Source organism: Monomorium pharaonis, chromosome 1, assembly GCF_013373865.1.
Source record: "Monomorium pharaonis isolate MP-MQ-018 chromosome 1, ASM1337386v2, whole genome shotgun sequence".
NCBI classification, from domain to species: Eukaryota; Metazoa; Arthropoda; class Insecta; order Hymenoptera; family Formicidae; genus Monomorium; species Monomorium pharaonis.
Window position 1 is genome coordinate 23,872,580 of NC_050467.1, and position 19,070 is coordinate 23,891,649.

At 27.2% G+C, this 19,070-nt stretch overlaps 1 protein-coding gene across 7 annotated transcripts; it reads left to right on the top strand.

Moving 5' to 3' along the window:
- The first annotated feature begins 687 nt into the window (after positions 1 to 687).
- Positions 688 to 18,336, top strand: LOC105828570 (ABC transporter G family member 20). 7 transcript variants are annotated; one of them, XM_012666954.3, is made up of 16 exons: positions 6,231 to 6,739; positions 6,841 to 6,881; positions 9,210 to 9,351; positions 13,337 to 13,581; positions 13,778 to 13,955; positions 14,039 to 14,132; positions 14,217 to 14,435; positions 14,529 to 14,632; positions 15,157 to 15,379; positions 15,674 to 15,851; positions 16,108 to 16,223; positions 17,117 to 17,187; positions 17,253 to 17,341; positions 17,420 to 17,596; positions 17,686 to 17,772; positions 18,031 to 18,245. In XM_012666954.3, exons 3-16 carry the CDS (start codon positions 9,248 to 9,250, stop codon positions 18,243 to 18,245), a joined length of 2,100 nt encoding a protein of 699 aa, XP_012522408.1. In that variant the 5' UTR covers positions 6,231 to 6,739; positions 6,841 to 6,881; positions 9,210 to 9,247. The 7 variants fall into 7 exon arrangements, with proteins under 7 accessions (XP_036142815.1, XP_012522407.1, XP_012522408.1 ...); XM_012666956.3 differs by having other exon boundaries at positions 6,846 to 6,881; XM_036286922.1 differs by lacking the exons at positions 6,231 to 6,739; positions 6,841 to 6,881 and adding an exon at positions 688 to 1,102.
- The last annotated feature ends 734 nt before the right edge of the window (positions 18,337 to 19,070 follow it).

Sequence of the window (19,070 nt, forward strand, 5' to 3'; positions counted from 1 at the left end):
CAGAAATGTATTTTTATTTTATTATATTTTTTTCTTTTGTCTAGATAAAATTTTTAACTTAGAAAAAAAGTTAATAAATTAAAGTTTATATGTTTAAAAAATAACATAATAAAAGTTAAATAAAAAATAAGTTAAAGTTAAAAATTAAATTATTTAATATTAACTAAATTAAGTAAAAAGTTATTAACTTTATAATTTTATTATAAATTTTTAGTTTTTTAATTATTTACTATCCACCCCTGGGTTATTGTTTTTATATTTTTGCACTACACTGTTTATACTTCTTGCATTGTACAGACTGAACTGATTCTAGACCTAAGGTTTGTTCTTGGTCGCGGTTCTACTCTATTGGTGCAATAAGAATAAGAATAAATATATTTGTCTTATTCTAATTTATTGCACCAGTGCAGCAGTGCAGCGACTAAGAACTCTAGTGCAAGCAGTATATTAAACTGGTTAAACTAGTTCTCTTGCACTGCTACTAAGAACGGCGACACTGGCATTACTTCTGCTGCAAAGAACGTTTTAGTGTATATTTTTTGAACTAATTCTACCAGTGCAACTGCTAAGAACAAAACTTATATTAGAATATGTATGCAATATATATATATATATGCAACTAAATAATTGTTTAATATTTAATAGAATATATATGTGTAACTAAATAATTGTTTAATATTCTAAAAACATATTCTCATCAATCGAACATTAAAAAATAGTTAAAAAACGAGTTTGAAAAACTTAGTTTTTGAGATAGGAAGAATGAAGTATAGTAGCATTTGTATTCGAAACACATCAAGCATATTTAAGTAGTGAAAGAAAAATATGGCGTTATCTTGCATATATAAAGAATGAAAAGACGACCTTTGCTGACAGTGCCGATGTGTCGTTCTTTGAAGATAGCAGATATTCGGATCCGTCGTTAATTCTGTTGATAAACGCCTAAGAGTCACACATAAAGTTTTCAAATATTAAAAATACAATGAAGTCTATTGTTACGTTTTGAAACGATTTTATTCGAGAGAGGTGAGCTCCAGAGAAGCATCTTAAACACAAGCAGATCCAAGATCTTTCTTCAGGAAAGGAGAAGCTTATCAATTTCGTTAAGTCATAAACAACATTTTTTTTAAATAAATTACTTTTTTGAATATTTTAGGACTTAGAATACCTTCTAGTTCTTGATTTTAAATAAAGTAAATATTAGTTAAGAGATGTAAAAAATTTCGGGGATGCTCTTAGTCCTAGGAAGTTTAAGGAAGAGTGTAACTCGGGAATTTGCGGCAGCAGTAAAGAACAGGAATACAACAAATCGACATCAGAAATCTGAAAGAATTGTCACTAACAATGAGAATTGTGCTTTATTTATCAGTTGCGTAACAACAACTCAAAAAAATGAGAGGCTGAGCCACTGCTCCTTAGCTATTGCGAAGATATAGATATTATACGGAAAAGGTCCTTGGCCTTAGCAACAAGCGCATTATTATGCTGAAAGAACTGACAGCTAAAAGAAATATTTCATATGGATACTGAATTTCATTGAAATTTCTATATAAGTAGAAGCTGATTTGTTTCATAATACCGAAAGTTGAAGTGCTTCTTTTCAAAATCGGTATTTCTTTTATGTGAATGCTGTGTCATATCCGAAATCCTAATTCGTGAACATACTCGCGCAACATTAACAGTAGAGGAGACTGGAACTAGTTGTCTACAGAGATAAGTTGACTAATACACTCTAATAAAGCCACTTATTTCGATCAAACTTTAACGATTAAAGTTAATCTATCAACAACGTTACAGACGACTCGTATTTTTTAAATCTTAAAAAATTAATAATTCCCTCTATGTTAAAACTGTAATATATCAAATCAAATGTAGATTATAAAGATAAAAGAAGAGAATTTTGCATTCAAATAATAAATTGTTTTATTTTTCATGTTGAAAACTCTGCCGACGGAATAATTGTCATTTAAAGTTAATCGAAGGTGGTCAAAATAATCCTAAGTAAAATAATATACTAGAGATAAAATTACAATCATGTTTCTGCACTCAGCAAACCTTTTGTATAATTGTTTAAAATATTTCGGCACATAAGTATATTATTCAAGAAATCACGAAGAATTATCGAAAAGTTATATAAGCAAATAAATATGTTTAATCTTACATTTTTTATTCTTAAATTACTATGCAGTTATCTAAATGTTTCGTAGATAGTAAGTTATTAAATGTATATCTTGTTTAATTTCTACAATTTATTTTTGCATCTTGTTATTTACACACCACAATTTTTTTTCAAAAATGGACTGAAAAAGAAGGCTAGGCTAATCTATGATCCTATGGTTAAAGATACATATGTTAATTAGTCCTAATAAAGAACGATAGTCACTAATCTATTTTTTTAATTTAAGACTCTCTTAAAATTTTATCAATTAGAAATTATCACAGAAATTAAATATTGAGCAACTTAAGATATTGGTTAAGACAGTCTTAAAATAAGATTTGAATATTCTGAGAAAAATAAGTACGGTCATAACTCACTTTGGTACACGATTAAATAATCAAATTATTTGAATATAGACATATATTTTAATTTATAAATAACTGACGGTTATTAAAAAATAACTTAAGTAAAATTTATTTTAATTTGGGAAGGAGGTAAATATTAAAATAAACAAAAGTATATTTAAATATATTAATAATACATTTTAATATATATTATTTCTTAACTCACACACGCGCGCACAAACACACACACACACACACACACACACATACACACAAAACAATGCTATGTTCAATTTATGCTAGAGCTCTTTGACATATAAGAAACATATTCAAAAAACTTTAATTCTTATTTTAAAAAAATTATTAATGTTTACTTATTACAATATTATCACGTAGCCTACCTAGTAACAAACATAAAATTTGCTTTTTTGACAAGTTTCTCAATTTTTTATGTAAAAATTTAAAACTAAAAAGTTGATCAACTAATCTTCTCTATATTATAGTTTCAATTATTTTTACTTATGTTTCTTTATATTCAAATAATTATTTTTAAAAATAAAACAAATATTTTCAGAACTTTTTTCAGTATGCATCATATCTTTTTGTGTACTATCTTTTTGTGTACTATCTAAAAATTGTTTTAAAAAATATAAATATAAAAATATAAAAATGTGACGTTTCTTATGTGTAATCTCAATATTATAAACTATTCAGTTTGCGAGGTAAGTAATTATTTGCTATAAAATGCTTTAGAGATCTATGACCGATCCATAGATTCCCCACCTTCACTCACTGTTACTACTCGAAGTAAATGCGATACATTACAGAATCGAGGTCAAATGCAGTCTTTGCCGGGTCTGTGTGGCGAACGGAACGCTTGGCCAAGTTCGTTGTATTGTGAAGTACATTTTATGTAGTGCTTTTTCTTTCACACTCTATTAAAAAATATAAATAAATCAAATATAATACAAACAAATAAAATACAAACAAAAACTACAATATTATTAACAAAGTTATTTTAAATTTTATAAGCATAAAGGATTAAAATAAAAATTTGATAAGGTTGTTCTCACGACTAAATTTTGGTTTCTTGAATTTTTGTTTAAAAAGAGAATGTATTTAAATTTCTTTAAATACTAGAAATTTATTACATAATACAAATCCATACCATTTATATTACCAAGAGACATCACGATATATCATCAAGATGTCGTATAAATATATTCGTCTATACAACGTCTTTCGAACAAAGTTTACTGTATGATTAATTACATAAAATTACAATAAATATAGAATTTAGATTATAATTTTTTTTTAACTTTAACTTACTGATGTTATTTTAAATACGTTGGATTGATTATAAATATATTAACAGAAATTCAAGTAAAAAAACAATATAATATGCATCGTGTGTTGTATATAGTGAAATGTACAGCATAGATAAATAATAATGGGAGAAAAGAACGGATAGAAAGTCGTCAAAAGAAAAATAATAATCGACACGCTCGCTTATTAAATCGAAAGCAACGAACGGTAGTGAGAAAGATTTTGTAGTGTGAAAGTGTTTAAATTTTTTAAATGTTCCATTATTAAGCTGCGAAGTTTTATAAATCTCTATCATATAATAGTGCCATCTGTGTTGTGAAGATGATGATTGTTCGTATTAATCAATTTTATAACCAAAAGTTTTTGAACATCAATACTGCTATACATTCAACAGAATCAACTCTTCAATAAATTGTAGCCTACGAAAATGCGTAAAAATCCGAAAAGTAAGTCTGGGAAATAAAAACATACAAAACCAGAATGTCTTATTTTATAATTCATTTTTCAATCATGTTTTTGCACATAAATAAAACTATTGTTACAATTAAAATAACTATAATTATTTTGACTTGTTGATTTCTTATGTTAATTATAATATTGTAATATGATTATAATTAAAAATCTAATTGTGCTTATTACAATTATAATAAGACGAAACTGTCATAATTAATCATATAATAATTATATAACATTGCTATTATTTTTAGAAATATCAATATCTTAAAAATTTAATATCTTCTAATTCAATATCTTTTAAATTATTTCTGTTTTTCTGATTCGTAAAAATATTGAATTTCTTTAAACATGACAAAGCAAATGTGTGGAATAATTGCTATGTCAACATTATTGCACCATATAAAAGGAAAATTAACTTTGTGCAAATTGCTCAGAAATTACGAAAGTTGCTGTTTTGCTAAAATCAAGTCTAAGTCATTTAAAATGTTACTATCTAATCCACATATACATACACACACAAAATTTATCAAAAATTTCACTTGCCATTTCTTTTAATTTAAATTTTCAAATATAAAAAATCTATATATGTAGGTTACGAATAAATTTTATCTCACTAACGTAGCACAATTTTCTATAGTAATTCCTTATACTATGTAAGAGCATTGACCTAGTCTCTGATGTTACCGTACAAGACTGCATCGTGAGACGATGCAACCTATCTACGTAAAAATCTTCTAACGGTAGATAGTTGATAGTTTACATGCCAGAATTCAACATTTCGCATTAATACCGGTTTTACATCAATAAGGTTTCTTTTATCATATTGAGAAAGTAAATAAAATATTATTAAAATTACAAATATTAAAGTACTTTTAATAATATTTTATTTAATCGTAAACAAAATACTATTTCTACTATTATACTTTGTTCACTTCTAAACAAAATAGTATTAATTAAAAGTACAAAATTAATTTAAAATGTGTTTATAAAATTGCATTAACATTTTATTAAAAACTGACGTATAATTTTATTTAAAAAATACAATTCTTTGATTTAATTTGTAATTTCATTTCTCATAACTTTATTTTCTATAACTTTTATTACTTATAATTTATAAAATGTTTTGTAACAATATATTCAGAGAGTTCTATATATATTTGGAAAAATATGCTTAAATAATAGAAAAAACAATATATGTTTTAGAAAAAATATTTTAAACAAAAGTTGTATGTTCTGTGAAGACCAATAAGTAATGGTTAAATCAATTTTCGAAGAAGTCGTTTTTTTAAGATTATATGATATTACCATTTTTTAAAATAAAATTATATTTTACAAAATATAAGTTCTTTCCTTAAATCATTCTACATATAAAAGTATTTAGATATATAAAGTGTATTAAGTATTTATATATTTTATATATTTTAATATTTATATATCATATTTTTTAATATTTTATATTTATATATTTTATAATATATATTTATATATTTTTTAAATAACACGCCTGTATTATCCACATAATTGAATATAAAATAAATAAAAACAAAGTTATTAAAAAATTTGAGTCATTAAATAATTTTAATAGTAATAAAAAGAATCTAAATGTGTAATAAGAAATAAATATAAAACCGTGAAAATGAATCAAATACGGTACATGGCGTGCAAAAATAGCTTAATATAAATTTAATGTTTACATTAAAATACATTGTCAGCGGTTTGGTTTTTACTTCAAGGTTAGTAATAATACATATTATACCCAGTCACTGTCAAATATGCTGAAGATGGTTTGAAAAAAGAGCTGAATCAATCGCGAAATATTTAATTTCAACATTCAATAATTTATATTAAATAATTTTTACGTATCATGTATCGCACTTGATACGTAATGTCGCATTTGTTGCTTTATATTTATTCTTTGTTAATATGAGTATCGATATTTGTATTTTTGTATCTACATGATTAAGTAAATTACATGCGAAAAGATATAATGCTTCATTTGGATTACAAAATGTAGAACTTAATTTTCTCAGATACCTTAGTGTCTAAATGAGTGGGGAGACGATAATGATACACTTAAAGTCGCTACAGGTAAAACCACGCCAGTCATCGCGTAGTCTTAGAGAACGTCAGACGTATCTCTTTGTAACTCTCGATAAAGTTCATAAAGTAATAAAGTATAATAACATTTGAAGTTTTCTTATATGTGACACATATAATATTTGATATCATGTATGCTTTATATCATGTTTTATAAATTATTTAAAAAATTGAGATCAAAAGAATTTATAACATCTCAATTCATTTTAATAAAACAAGATTGTTGTGTTTTTTAAATTATATTCCTTTAATTAATTGAGTCAATTAAAAAGCTGGAAAAATTTGTATTTATAATAAATTACATAAATTGTTGAATTTCTCAAAGAAGAAGATGTTTTAGTTGCAAACTTGATTAGCGGTATGTATTGTATAAGTTTTTAAACGAATGTAAAATTAAATGATAAATAAGAATAATATAAAAAAACAATATATTTTTTTCATTTTATATCAATGTTAAAGTGCAGCAAACAAAACGTCAAAAGTTTAACAAAGTTAAATTGGTAAGTTAAAACATTATTAAGCTATTAGTTAATATGATATTTTTTAGTCTCTTTTTCCAAATTTATATAAATATATAAAATTAAATTTAAATACATTACAATATTTTTTTAAGATCAATTTAAAGTAAAGTAATGAAAAAAGTTTAATTCAGAATTTAGTGTACAGTTTAAAAAAAAATTGTTAAACTATGAAATTGCTAGAACAAAATTTATAAATTTACGATAATCAATTAAATCCTAATTTTATTTAAAAAAACAAAAAAAATATTTATACAGCATATTTTAAGCCCAGCATATTTTAAAAAATAACAAGAAATATTGAACAGGGTAGTGTGAGTCAGACGCGGTAGTTGGTGAGTAATTTGTATAATAAGCTAAAGTTTTATATTCAAGTCATTATATATATTTAGACGATTATTGTTATACGTTATATAGATAATGTTTAATAATTTGTATTTTTTAAATTGTTACTTGAAAAAAACCTAAAATTAATATCAAAACGTGGTGTATTTTTTAACTAATAATCTTTATCAGTTAGATCAATCAAAATGAGATTTATTTTTATTAATTAATATCAGTGACGACTAGGAAATTAATTAATATCAGTGACGAATAAGATTAAACCTTACCTTACGTTTTCAGATTATAAAATGTACAATATATAAAATATAATAACATAATGCGTATATAATTTATTGTAAAAGATATATAATTTATTGTAAAAGAAGTATTATTGATGTTGATTACTATTAATGTATAATCAATTTTTTCATAACACTACAAAATTTTCCAGTGTTTTTTAGCTAGTTCAGAGTTCTACTTTACATGTTTAAAAAAAAGAAATTCTATAATGTATCATTGAGGTTTACAAATTATTCCATTTTTATTATGTCATAAGAAACGCAAATTTGATTTGAATAACAATTAGCATAAAATATGCAAATTATTATTCAAATTAAAATCGTGACTCTCATGATTTTCTATTCGTAAGAATTGCAATTGCAGTTTCTAAAAATTTTAATAAATATTTCCAGCAAATGTATTAATATTTATAATATTTTATTGATATTTTAATAGAATATTTAATAAATATTTTATTAATGTTATTTATGTACGACTATCTGCCATATATTTTTCTAAAAATTACTAAATGTATTAATATCCAGTTAACACAAAATATAAAATTGAGTTATCAGACATCTTAAAGACATCCATTTGTGTATTGTTAGTTTTAATTACTGACAGAAAAAAGTTATTTTATTTTTGATAAATCTGTTTGTTACATTTATGCACGGTTTGACGTAAGAATTAATTTTTAACACTGTAAGCTGTCACGTTTTTATCGCAAGATAATTTAATATTTTGCAACCAAGGATGCAATCCCGTTAATTAAAAAGATTGCAGAAAAAATCAAAATAATTAACGCTAATGCAATCTTATATCTAAAGTTTCCATGTAGAAAAATGTATGCTGATTCTCTGTTTCTAAGACAATTAAATTTAATTACATTATTTAAAACATGATCATGAGAAAAAAAAGGGAATAATAAATTTGGAATTTAAGTAGTAATATTAGAAAGATTCTGTGAATATACTAAAAATGGTGTTAAGGCATTTTGTAACTTTATCGCCTGGGAGAAGGACTTCTTAGTGCCTTATTATCCTGTGTGACTTAAAATATAAAAGATAATATTATATCGCAAGGAAAAACTCAACGATAAAGATAATATAAAACGCAAGAGTAGTAACCTCTCAAAAAAAAACAATAATATATCAAGGCAAAAGTTATAAAGTAAAAATAAAATAAAATGTATAGATTATTAGAATGATACAATGTCGAGAGAAAAAATAAAAAAAGATTTAAGAATTTAAGGAGAGAGGTACACAGAAAAAAAATGTAATACAGCCAATAACATATGTGATTGCGGGCTGCCAACTACATAAAATACTCAATACAATAATATTTGCTATTAATGCAAGTACAATGTTGATACTGCAATAGCATATATTATTGTATTGAGTATATTTTTAATTGGCAGCCCGCAATAACATATCTTATTGAATATATTGCATTTTTTTTTCAGTATAGAGAAAGAAAGATTGCCGATTAAACAGCCGCGTTAAAATTATAAATCTGCGGATATAATTACTATTAGTGACAGATGTTGATGTGCATCTCAAAAATTAATATATTAATTGCAATAAATTTTATATTAATAGTCAATGATGAAAATTACTGTCATAAAAATAAAATATAATAATCTCGCTATTAACAATCGATAGAATATCAGTAAAGGTTTTGTCTCACAAGCCTTTATTTTATTTACAGTTCAGCCGCTGATCGAATATTCATCACCATTTCGCAAAATGGTGCAGCAAGAGGCGGTGGTCGTGAGAAACGCCATAAAGCGTTATGGGAAAAAACAATTGGTGCTCAACGGTCTGAATATGACTGTTGCAAAGGGTTCTATGTAAGTAACCATTATTTATGATATTGATACAAAAGATTAATCGTCTTTGTTTAATCGTTCTTCTATTAACTTAAACAGTAGAGGTTGTAAACTATTCGACTTTTTCAAAAGAAGTCATTGAGAAGATAATCTCTAAGAGAGAAAGTAATACAATAAAGTTATTGTTGATCTTAATATTTGCAATCACTTGCTCAACTTTCAATATTATTCATCAAACACGATAAATTCACATACAGCATATCTTTTGCGCCAACCTGATACTAATTTCTTCATCCTTCGATATGTTGGAAATTGCTTGAAACTGTCGTCACGCACTTTTCCGCGTACATTCACCGATTGCTTAAATTGCCGCCGCTTGCAAAATGCACGACAGGATAATCGCATAACTTTCTAACGAATATTCGGATAAGAAAATCTTTCGGGAACTATCAGAATCATTATTATCTCATTTAGGATTCGCGCGTCTTAGTCAATTATAATTTCGATAGAATTTTATTGTATTCCATCATAACGCTTTTCATGCCCCGCTAGCCAAATAGTATTTACTCGTTAAATCTGTTTTAGGATTAAGGTTTCTGTGAGAAAAGAAAAATGTGTCAGGCATGTATTTAGCGTTGTGCAACGTTAGACACATACGCGCAAATACATACGCATCTAAATCTCAAGGCGCACTAGAAAGTTAATGACCGTACTTGACTCTTGTATTCATAATTTCCGCGCCGAAACAAAATTTTTACTGAAATGCATGTGTATGCTCGAAAAACTCGATATGTCTAATTAAAATTCAATAGTTGTGCGACCATTAGTGACATTAGCAGCGCATTAAGATTACTCGTTGTTCGACATATTGCCTAAAAGATAAGTTTTGAAGTTCTCGTCGCATTTTCTTCTAAATTATTTTCTTGTCCAAAATTCGAATATCGTTTTTTATCCTTTTGGCGATATTTCCACTGTCTTATCCGTTGGTAAGACTTCATCCACTGCCTCAAGAATTTCATCCATCGCTGAGGCACTGTCTGATTTTATCTCCCTTCTCTTATTAAAATAATGATGTTTGCCGATATCTTCCGTTTGTTTTTGTTGCTTGTTTTTATTCGTGGGAATGAGAACTTGAAGTGTCCTTCGAAAAGAAGGAGTTTTTTGTGTGTCTGTTACGTTTTTCATAGATCCTTGCAATACAGCATTATTTTCCGATTGATCAATTTCTTGCAAAGTGCCTGTAATATTTTCGCTTAGTGAAATTGAGGAAACATTATTTAATTGACTAAACTCTAAAGAAGTTTCATTTTTTCTAAGATCTTCATTTCCGGGTGTTTTTGTTTCAGCGAAAACTGTACTATTAATGATATAATTATCGTCAGTAGATATGTCAAGTTTTGAATTAATTGGAATTTTAACAGTGAAAGTCTTATCCTTGTTATCTTCAGTCCTATCTTCATTTATTTTAGTTTCGGTAAGGTTTCTTTTATCCTGTTCAGTTAATATTACTTCTTCGATTTCAATCTTTTCAATGTTTGGTATACTGCTGTGTTCATTTTCCAGATTATGTTCATTGTCTTTCAATTCTCCATGTTGTTGTTGATTATCTGTAGTTAAATTTTCTAACAGAAATTCTACTTGTTTTTGTAAATTTAAAAGTCTCCATCTGGAAATGTAATCAAAATCATGGTGCAATTGTTGCAATTTTGTATCAAGTAATTTGATTAACCACAACAAAATATTTTGGACCGACTTGGCATACTCAAGAGACAGCTCACTTCTTAAAATTAATCTTTCCATTTCCCCGTGTACAAACTCGGGGTTAGAGAGAATCCAAGAGGGTACATAGTTTTTATTGAGATCAATAGAATCTTCTTCAGATACAACATAACGTAAAATTTTATGACTTATTGAATTCTGATGAGTTAGTGTCTCATCGGTTTTATGTTCTTGCATCAAGAAGAAGATACGTCGCAAAACATTTTTTATGTTGTTTTCAACCTGCACAAACAATTAAGAAGTTAATTCTTCAAAAGGCTAAAAAAAACTATGTAACTTGGTAATTTTCAATTCTTTGATTATTGCTAAGTTACAGAAATTAAATTAGGTGTATAAATGTACTAATTTGTTCTGAGTCACGTTCTTTATCAAATTTAAAATCATATGGTTTACATATGATTTAACTGTTTTTTTCTTTTAGTAAAAATTTTCTTGTATTTACAGAATTATTCGTCAGCTTCAAAATCATTTTGTTGAAATTTACCTCTGAAAAAAATTAAACGTGTTAGTTGCATTAAATAATAAGAATGTTTGTCTTTATTGTCTATATTATTTATGTGACTTATAAATTGTACAACTATTGTTCTTTTGTATTTATTATTATTATTACGTGCTATTAAGAATTTATATTATTAATATATTAAATATATATTATTAATGTATTATATATTAAAATAATGTAATAATAAAATTAAAAATTATTTTTTTATAACAAAAGTCAATTTTTTAATAAAAACATTTATAAAAATTTTCCTTTTCTAATTTATATAATCTTTGTAATTCTGTGCTTTAAATAAAGTTTCCAAAAATAAAAATTTTTAATAGAAACATCTAAAATTAATTAAATTATATATTTACAGACAGTTCTTTGGCGAGAGAATCTTTTCCTCTTTGATTGCTTACAATTTGAAAATTATTAATACGTCAATTATTACGTCTTTGTTTAAAAAAATTTACAAAAAGAATTGTTAAATTGGAAACTTTATTAAAAATTTATTAAAAAGATCTAATAATTGCACTTAAATATTAGAAATGATTCAACTCACCGTCATAATCCTGTTTAAGATCGGTTTCGTTATTAATCTCGATAGCTTCCCTTTCCAGATCGATTATCAAATGAATAATTCGCGGTTTCTTCATTTCTCGTAATTTTTTGATCAACTCATCAAGATCAGCGTTGACATTTGATTTACTCGCGTACAGATCGTTCGACATCGTGTTGTCGTGTGTCATCGATATCAATCCTTGGATTGGCAAGGAACAAAAAACTCCTCCTGCATGTAGCAGGACCCCGATAATACCAATGAACATCATGTCGCGGCGAGACTGAAGCGAGTTATGGGTTCGCTTGATCATTTTATCGAGTTACCCTGGGTAGCGATATCATCTTTCGCCTACCATATCGTCTCGCGAGAATCGCACAGTGGTACCCAAAAGAGTTTTTGCATTTTTTAAAATAATACTTTGGAGAATGAAACAATTAGTTTATCTTTTAATTGACAATTTAAAATTATAAGTATATAAATATTCAAAATATATTATAAATAAGTGTGGGTATATACTAACATTATAAGTACAGTTAATTATTTTCTTTTTTTCTTTTTCAAAAATTTTAAGTTTCCATATTACGTAGTTGTATCGAATAATCATGTGTTATGTAAATATATTTGAACGTCGTCTAGACAAAGTTTAAAAAATTTTACTACGCACCACTGTGTGCTGTTAGTAGTCAAGCTAATTGCTTTTGCCAACGAGTGGTCGAGTTATGTCCGCGTGAATTTAATGACCGAAACCATGAGATTGTGACCAGCAGTTCATTAACAGGTCGCACTTGCCATCCGTTCTAAGACTAATTACAATATCTCGAGAAAAACTATAAATGCCATTGTTCTTCGATGAAGTGCGAACGTCGGTAGATAGATTAGCAGATAAGTCGGAGATTTCAAAAGAGAATACGTACTGGAGAACGATTATAGAACTGTTTATTGCGAGATTAAAGAAAATGTTTGTGGTTTTATGCGTCCTCCATTCGCTCAAATGTCGTCTAAAATAAGATAAGGCAAGTAGATTAGTCGATAAGTCGGCGATTTTAAAAGAGAATACATACTGGAGAACAATTATAAAACTATTTATTGCGAGATTAAAGAAAATGTTTGTTTTATATGTTCCCCGTTCGTTCGAAATGTTGTTTAAAATAAGATAAGGCAAAATCATTTTTTTAATCTAGATATGGACTATTAGGGGCCAGTGGATGCGGCAAGACCACCCTGTTGTCCTGCGTCGTCGGGGTTCAGCACCTCAGCAGCGGAAAGATATGGGTCTTAGGAGGAACTCCGGGCAGCAAGGGCTCCGGTATTCCTGGGCCTCGAGTCGGTTACATGCCGCAGAATATCTCCTTGGTCGGAGAGTTCTCTGTGAACGATGCCTTCTATTACTTCGGCAGGATTAATGGAGTTGACGATGACGAAATCGGTAGGGTGTAGAATAGATGAATAGGGATAGGTTACTGACAATCGTTGCACGCGAAACGTAGCGTACATTCCGAGGAGAATTTCAAGTTTATAAAATACTTTTAAGCAAACATCTGTCAAACGGTTCCATTTTCTATTTCGAATTATTTTTCGCGAGATATTAAGTTTCAAAACAATTTTCTTGTATTATTTTTAAGAGAAGAGACAGACGTTCTTCTCAGAGTTGCTCCAACTACCCCCGGCAAATCGTCTGATAAAGAACATGAGTGGAGGTCAACAAAGAAGAGTCTCCTTTGCTGCCGCGTTGATACACAAGCCTGAACTCCTAATTCTAGACGAACCCACTGTGGGCTTGGATCCAGTTTTAAGGGACAAGCAAGTAGATTTTGTTTCCTTTTTTAGACGCGATGAACAAAGGAAATCATAAAAAAATGTTTGTATGAATGTTTTCTTCACAGCATTTGGACTTATATGCTGAAGATCACACAGGAGGAAAATATCACTGTGCTGATCACGACGCATTATATCGAAGAGACTAAAGATGCTAATAAAGTGAGTCTTGTTTACATTAATTTGTTTAAATTAGTAATATAAATATTGTAGACACATTAATATTGTATATTGAAAATTGTGCAGATTGGTTTGATGAGAGGTGGTAAATTGTTGGCGGAATCGCATCCGCGTGAATTGCTGGAGCAATTTCAATGTTCACTTTTAGAGGAGGCTTTTTTAAAAATGTGCCAGACACAAGATAATGCCAGTGCCTTAAATAAAAGGCACCAGGAATCTAGGAGAAATACTAATGAAAGTAGCGATGTTTTGCATCAAGACTACAATCAATATCAGCAAACAAAAGTATATAAAAAAATTATATAAACTGTTCTCATTGTTATTAAAAGTTATGTAAATTTGTATTATTTTATAACACAAATAAATCAAACTGTTAAGGAAATCTCGGAGTACAAAGCGATTCCGGAACGTCGAGTTTCGCGATTGAAAAGGTTAAAAGCTCTATTAGCAAAAAACGGCATCCAATTTTTGCGTTATTACACGTAAGTATTTATAATGGCCATTAATTTGTTCATAGGAGAAACGTAGTTATTTATAAAATAAGATCCTAATTGTTTCAATTTTGTATTACTTATATACCGACAAAAGTCATATATAAATAAATTTATGTCATATATAAATATTTCCTTATTTAAATGAAATAAAATGATGATTCATAACTTCTTTCTCTCCTCTATGTGAAAAATTTTAAAAAATTTAGATTTACAAAAATAATACGATAAACAGCTAGGTCAAATATATCGATAACAGGTATATAGCAGAATAGATAGTCAATAAGTCTTTTCGATAAATCTAGATTTAAAAATAGATTATAATTATATAATGTTTATTTAATAAATTATAATGTATTAGGAAAATTTGTCTTGGCTCGATATACTGACCTGTTTATCGTATTATTTTTCCTTAGCATTAACGAGCTCTTTATATTTGTTTGTTTTGTTGTTTTCAGATTTACATTTCATCAATTGTACATTTCATAATAATAGTAAATAACATATTCTTTCAGAGGATTATTTTTCGCAGTGATCTTCCCGATACAAATGGCGTGCATGTTCCTTAGTGCAGTTGGCGGTGATCCGAAAGACATTAAGATTGGGGTTATCAATGATGAAGCTGGCAATTGCGATTTTGGCAGCAATTTAGGCAATGTTTGGAATGACAAAATCGTCTGCCATTTTGGTAACCTCAGCTGTAAATTTCTACACAGTTTTGACGATTTCATGATGCAGGTATAATCACCACTATGTTATATGATTAAGAATGGGTTCTTCTTTTCCTATTATTTATTTCGTAAATATATTTCTATGTAACGATTAAAGTAACGTTACTTTAATGTAAACACAAGTCTTAAATATTATTTTAAGCTATCAAAATTTTAATAACAAAAATTGTAATAATGTACCCAGGTAAAATTTTATTCCCTTGAAGTACCTAGGCAAAAATTTATTCATTACAGTGGCACATCTCAGGATTAAAACAGAATAATAGTAATAATTAAATAAAATTTTTAATATTTTTTTCAGGAACATTATGATAATTTCTCCGAGGCAAATCTAGATGTACAGAATGGAAAACTGAGGGGTATAATATATTTTAGTCAAAACTTCTCCGAAGGTTTACAAATACGAGGAGAAGAGGCTGTTTTCACAAAAGATTCCGATCTTTATGCCAGTCAAATTCAAGTTTTCCTCGATATGTCTGGTACATTATATATATATATATATTACATAGAGTATTTTTCATAATAAAGTTGAAAAATTTTATATATTATATGTGTGTGTGTAATGACTTGTTAAAAAATATTAATTTTTGAAAAATACATTATATATTATAATAATTACATGATTACATAAAATCTTAGTAACAACCGATATCTTATATATCAATACGTATATATGTATACATAGAAAAGAATTTACTTAAATTATTTTTAAATTTATAATATTTTTTGTTACAGATAGAATAATTGGACTTTTCATGCAACAAAAACTAATGGATCATTTTTTTGACACTTATGAGGATATTATGAGAGACTGCAAATATCCAATAAAATTGGCTAATCCACCCATTCGAGTAAGTAAATTTTATTTTTTGTTATAATTAATCTTTCTCTCTCTCTCTCTCTCTCTCTTTCAAGCTAAAATTTTAGCTAAAACGTTCGATAAATATCTACGTTTGCTTTATTTTCAATTTACACAAAGGCAAGCATATCTCACCAAAATACAATACGTCAGGTTGATTATCCACGGATAATCAAAGAACTTATCTTACGGATTGTTTCCTCTACTCCATTATTCGATATGTATTCCATTTTATCTCTAATTTCTATCCTTTCGTATCCTCTTTATCCTCTCTCTTGCTCTTCTCTTAACCTTATTCTCCTCTTTAACCTTAACCTCCTTCTTACACAACTTTCATCTATCAACATTCCTTTCACTACATAGGCAAGCTATGGAATTCGCTCTCTCCCAAAATTAAAGAAATTAACACATTTTTTAAATGTAAGTTCTTCGGTCATCTACAGCGACACGTGTCATCTTAATCTCCGCATTGAGTATTTCATTAGATTTCTTCTATCACTGTCTTTCACTAATTGTAAACATTTTTTCTTTGCGCATTTACACTATTATCTTTATTAGCATTTGCATTATTGCGTCTATGTAGATTTAATTATTAACTATTGCGTCTTCGTGCACTTTAACTGATAATTTCACTGCGTTATCGTATGTTATCGTTTTATTTTATTTTTTCCTTTTATTATTTTGTTATTCGTCACTACATTTCGCGCAATTTTTGTTTTCGTATATTCTTAGAGGCCTTGTTCTAAAAACGGTTCTCTCTCTCTCTCTCTCTCTCTCTCTCTCTCTCTCTCTCTCTCTCTCTCTCTCTCTCTCTCTCTCTCTCCCTCCCTCCCTCCCTCTCTTGTAACAACTAAAATAAAAAAATAAAATTTTAATTATGTTCAGTTTGAAGATCCTATTTATGGTACAATGGATCAGAATTATAGAGATTTCATGATACCAGGATATATGTTATCGTAAGTACAAATCAAACAAATATAATAAATAAATTGCTTTTTCTAAACTATTTATACTTTTGTAGACTCGCTCTGTTATTGGCCATGTCAGTCTCTACCACCTTGTTAATTACAGATCGGTTGGAAGGTGTCTGGGATAGAAGTCTAGTCCAAGGTAATTAATCTTTAGAACAAGTTTTACTTCTTCATCCCTATTTCTTGTTGTAATAATGTCAATGTAAATGTGTGACAGGAGTTAAGACAGAAGAAATTCTGCTGTCTCATATTCTTATTCAGGGCATCATCATAGTTATTCATGCTATCGTAATAACGCTCATTACCTTTGCTATATGGGGTGTGGAGAGTAAAGGATCGATAATCATCATAAGCTTCTTTATATTTCTCAACGGCTTTTGCGGATTGATGTTCGGTAAGTAGATACTTTGCATGATGTATTAAGAAAAGTGCGCAATAACAACTATTAAGGATTATATTGATCATTCGTTGATACATTCTCAGGTTTCATCATCTCTGTTGTATGTAAAAATCACAGTGCGGCGCATTACGCTTCAACAGGAAGCTTCTTCCCACTAATAGTGCTTAATGGTAAGTCACTATTCTATCTAATTCGCGAAAAAAAATTTTATTTCAATTTAGAATGTTTGTAAATAATAATTATTAAATTATTTTTAAATTTATACTCTTATGTAACAATATATAATATTTTTAATAGTAATGTAAAAATTGTAAAAATTTTGGCAAATGTTTATAAATATTAACATCAAACAATGAATTATTTTATTATATTAATCATGTTTTTATTATACTTTATATAATTTTAATGTAATTTGTACAAAATTATAGGAAGTATATGGCCCTTAGAGGGAATGCCAAAACTACTTCGCTGGTTTAGCTACGCATTGCCAACTACCACGCCCTCCATATCTGTAAGAGCACTTATCTATAAAGGTTATTCTATATTTGATTGGCAAATTTACAGTGGCCTTTTAGTAAGTTTAGGATGGATATTATTTTATTTTATCGTAACTGTAATTCGTTTAAGACAGAAATCCTCGTAACATTATTTAGTAAAAAAATTCTTTTAAAAAAGGGCAGAAATAATTTTACATCGTCTTACAAAGTTTAGTTAGATAAATATTTAGTTGTTTTAACTAACTTAAATTAAAATCTATTAATTTATATGTAATAAATAAAATATATAATTATTTTATTCATTTAAGTAGCTATTTATAAGAAACAAATTACTTGAAAACAAGAAATTTTATGTCTATAATTTCTTATATTTAATTAATCCTACTGTAAAAATTTAATTTTTTTAATTCCATTTTAAATCAATATTGTTTTATTTTATACACACACACACACACAAATATAGTACAATATATTATAAAATTAATTACTTACTTTCATGTGATAACAGTATTCAATGTTTCCGAAGATGATAAGTATTTTAGATAAAAATTAATCAATATTTAATTTTATTAAAGTACCCAATTGTTAGATAAAAAATTAATCAATGTATATTTAATTTTACTAAAAAACCTAATAGTTAGATAAAAAATTAATCGATGTTTAATTTTATTAAAGTACCTAATTGTTAAATAAAAAATTAATCAATGTATATTTAATTTTACTAAAAAACCTAATAATTAGATAAAAAATTAATCGATGTTTAATTTTATTAAAGTACTTAATTGTATTAATGTGATATTGTCAATAAAATATTATGTTACATAAAAAATAACATCTTGATTTTAATGTCTTTTAAATTATGCTTTTCCATTATACAATTTAAATTTAAAATTTAAGAAAGGCAATATTTTAAAAATTAATTAAAAAGACGAAAACAATGAAAAAAAGAGGAAAAGGAGAACTTAATAAGA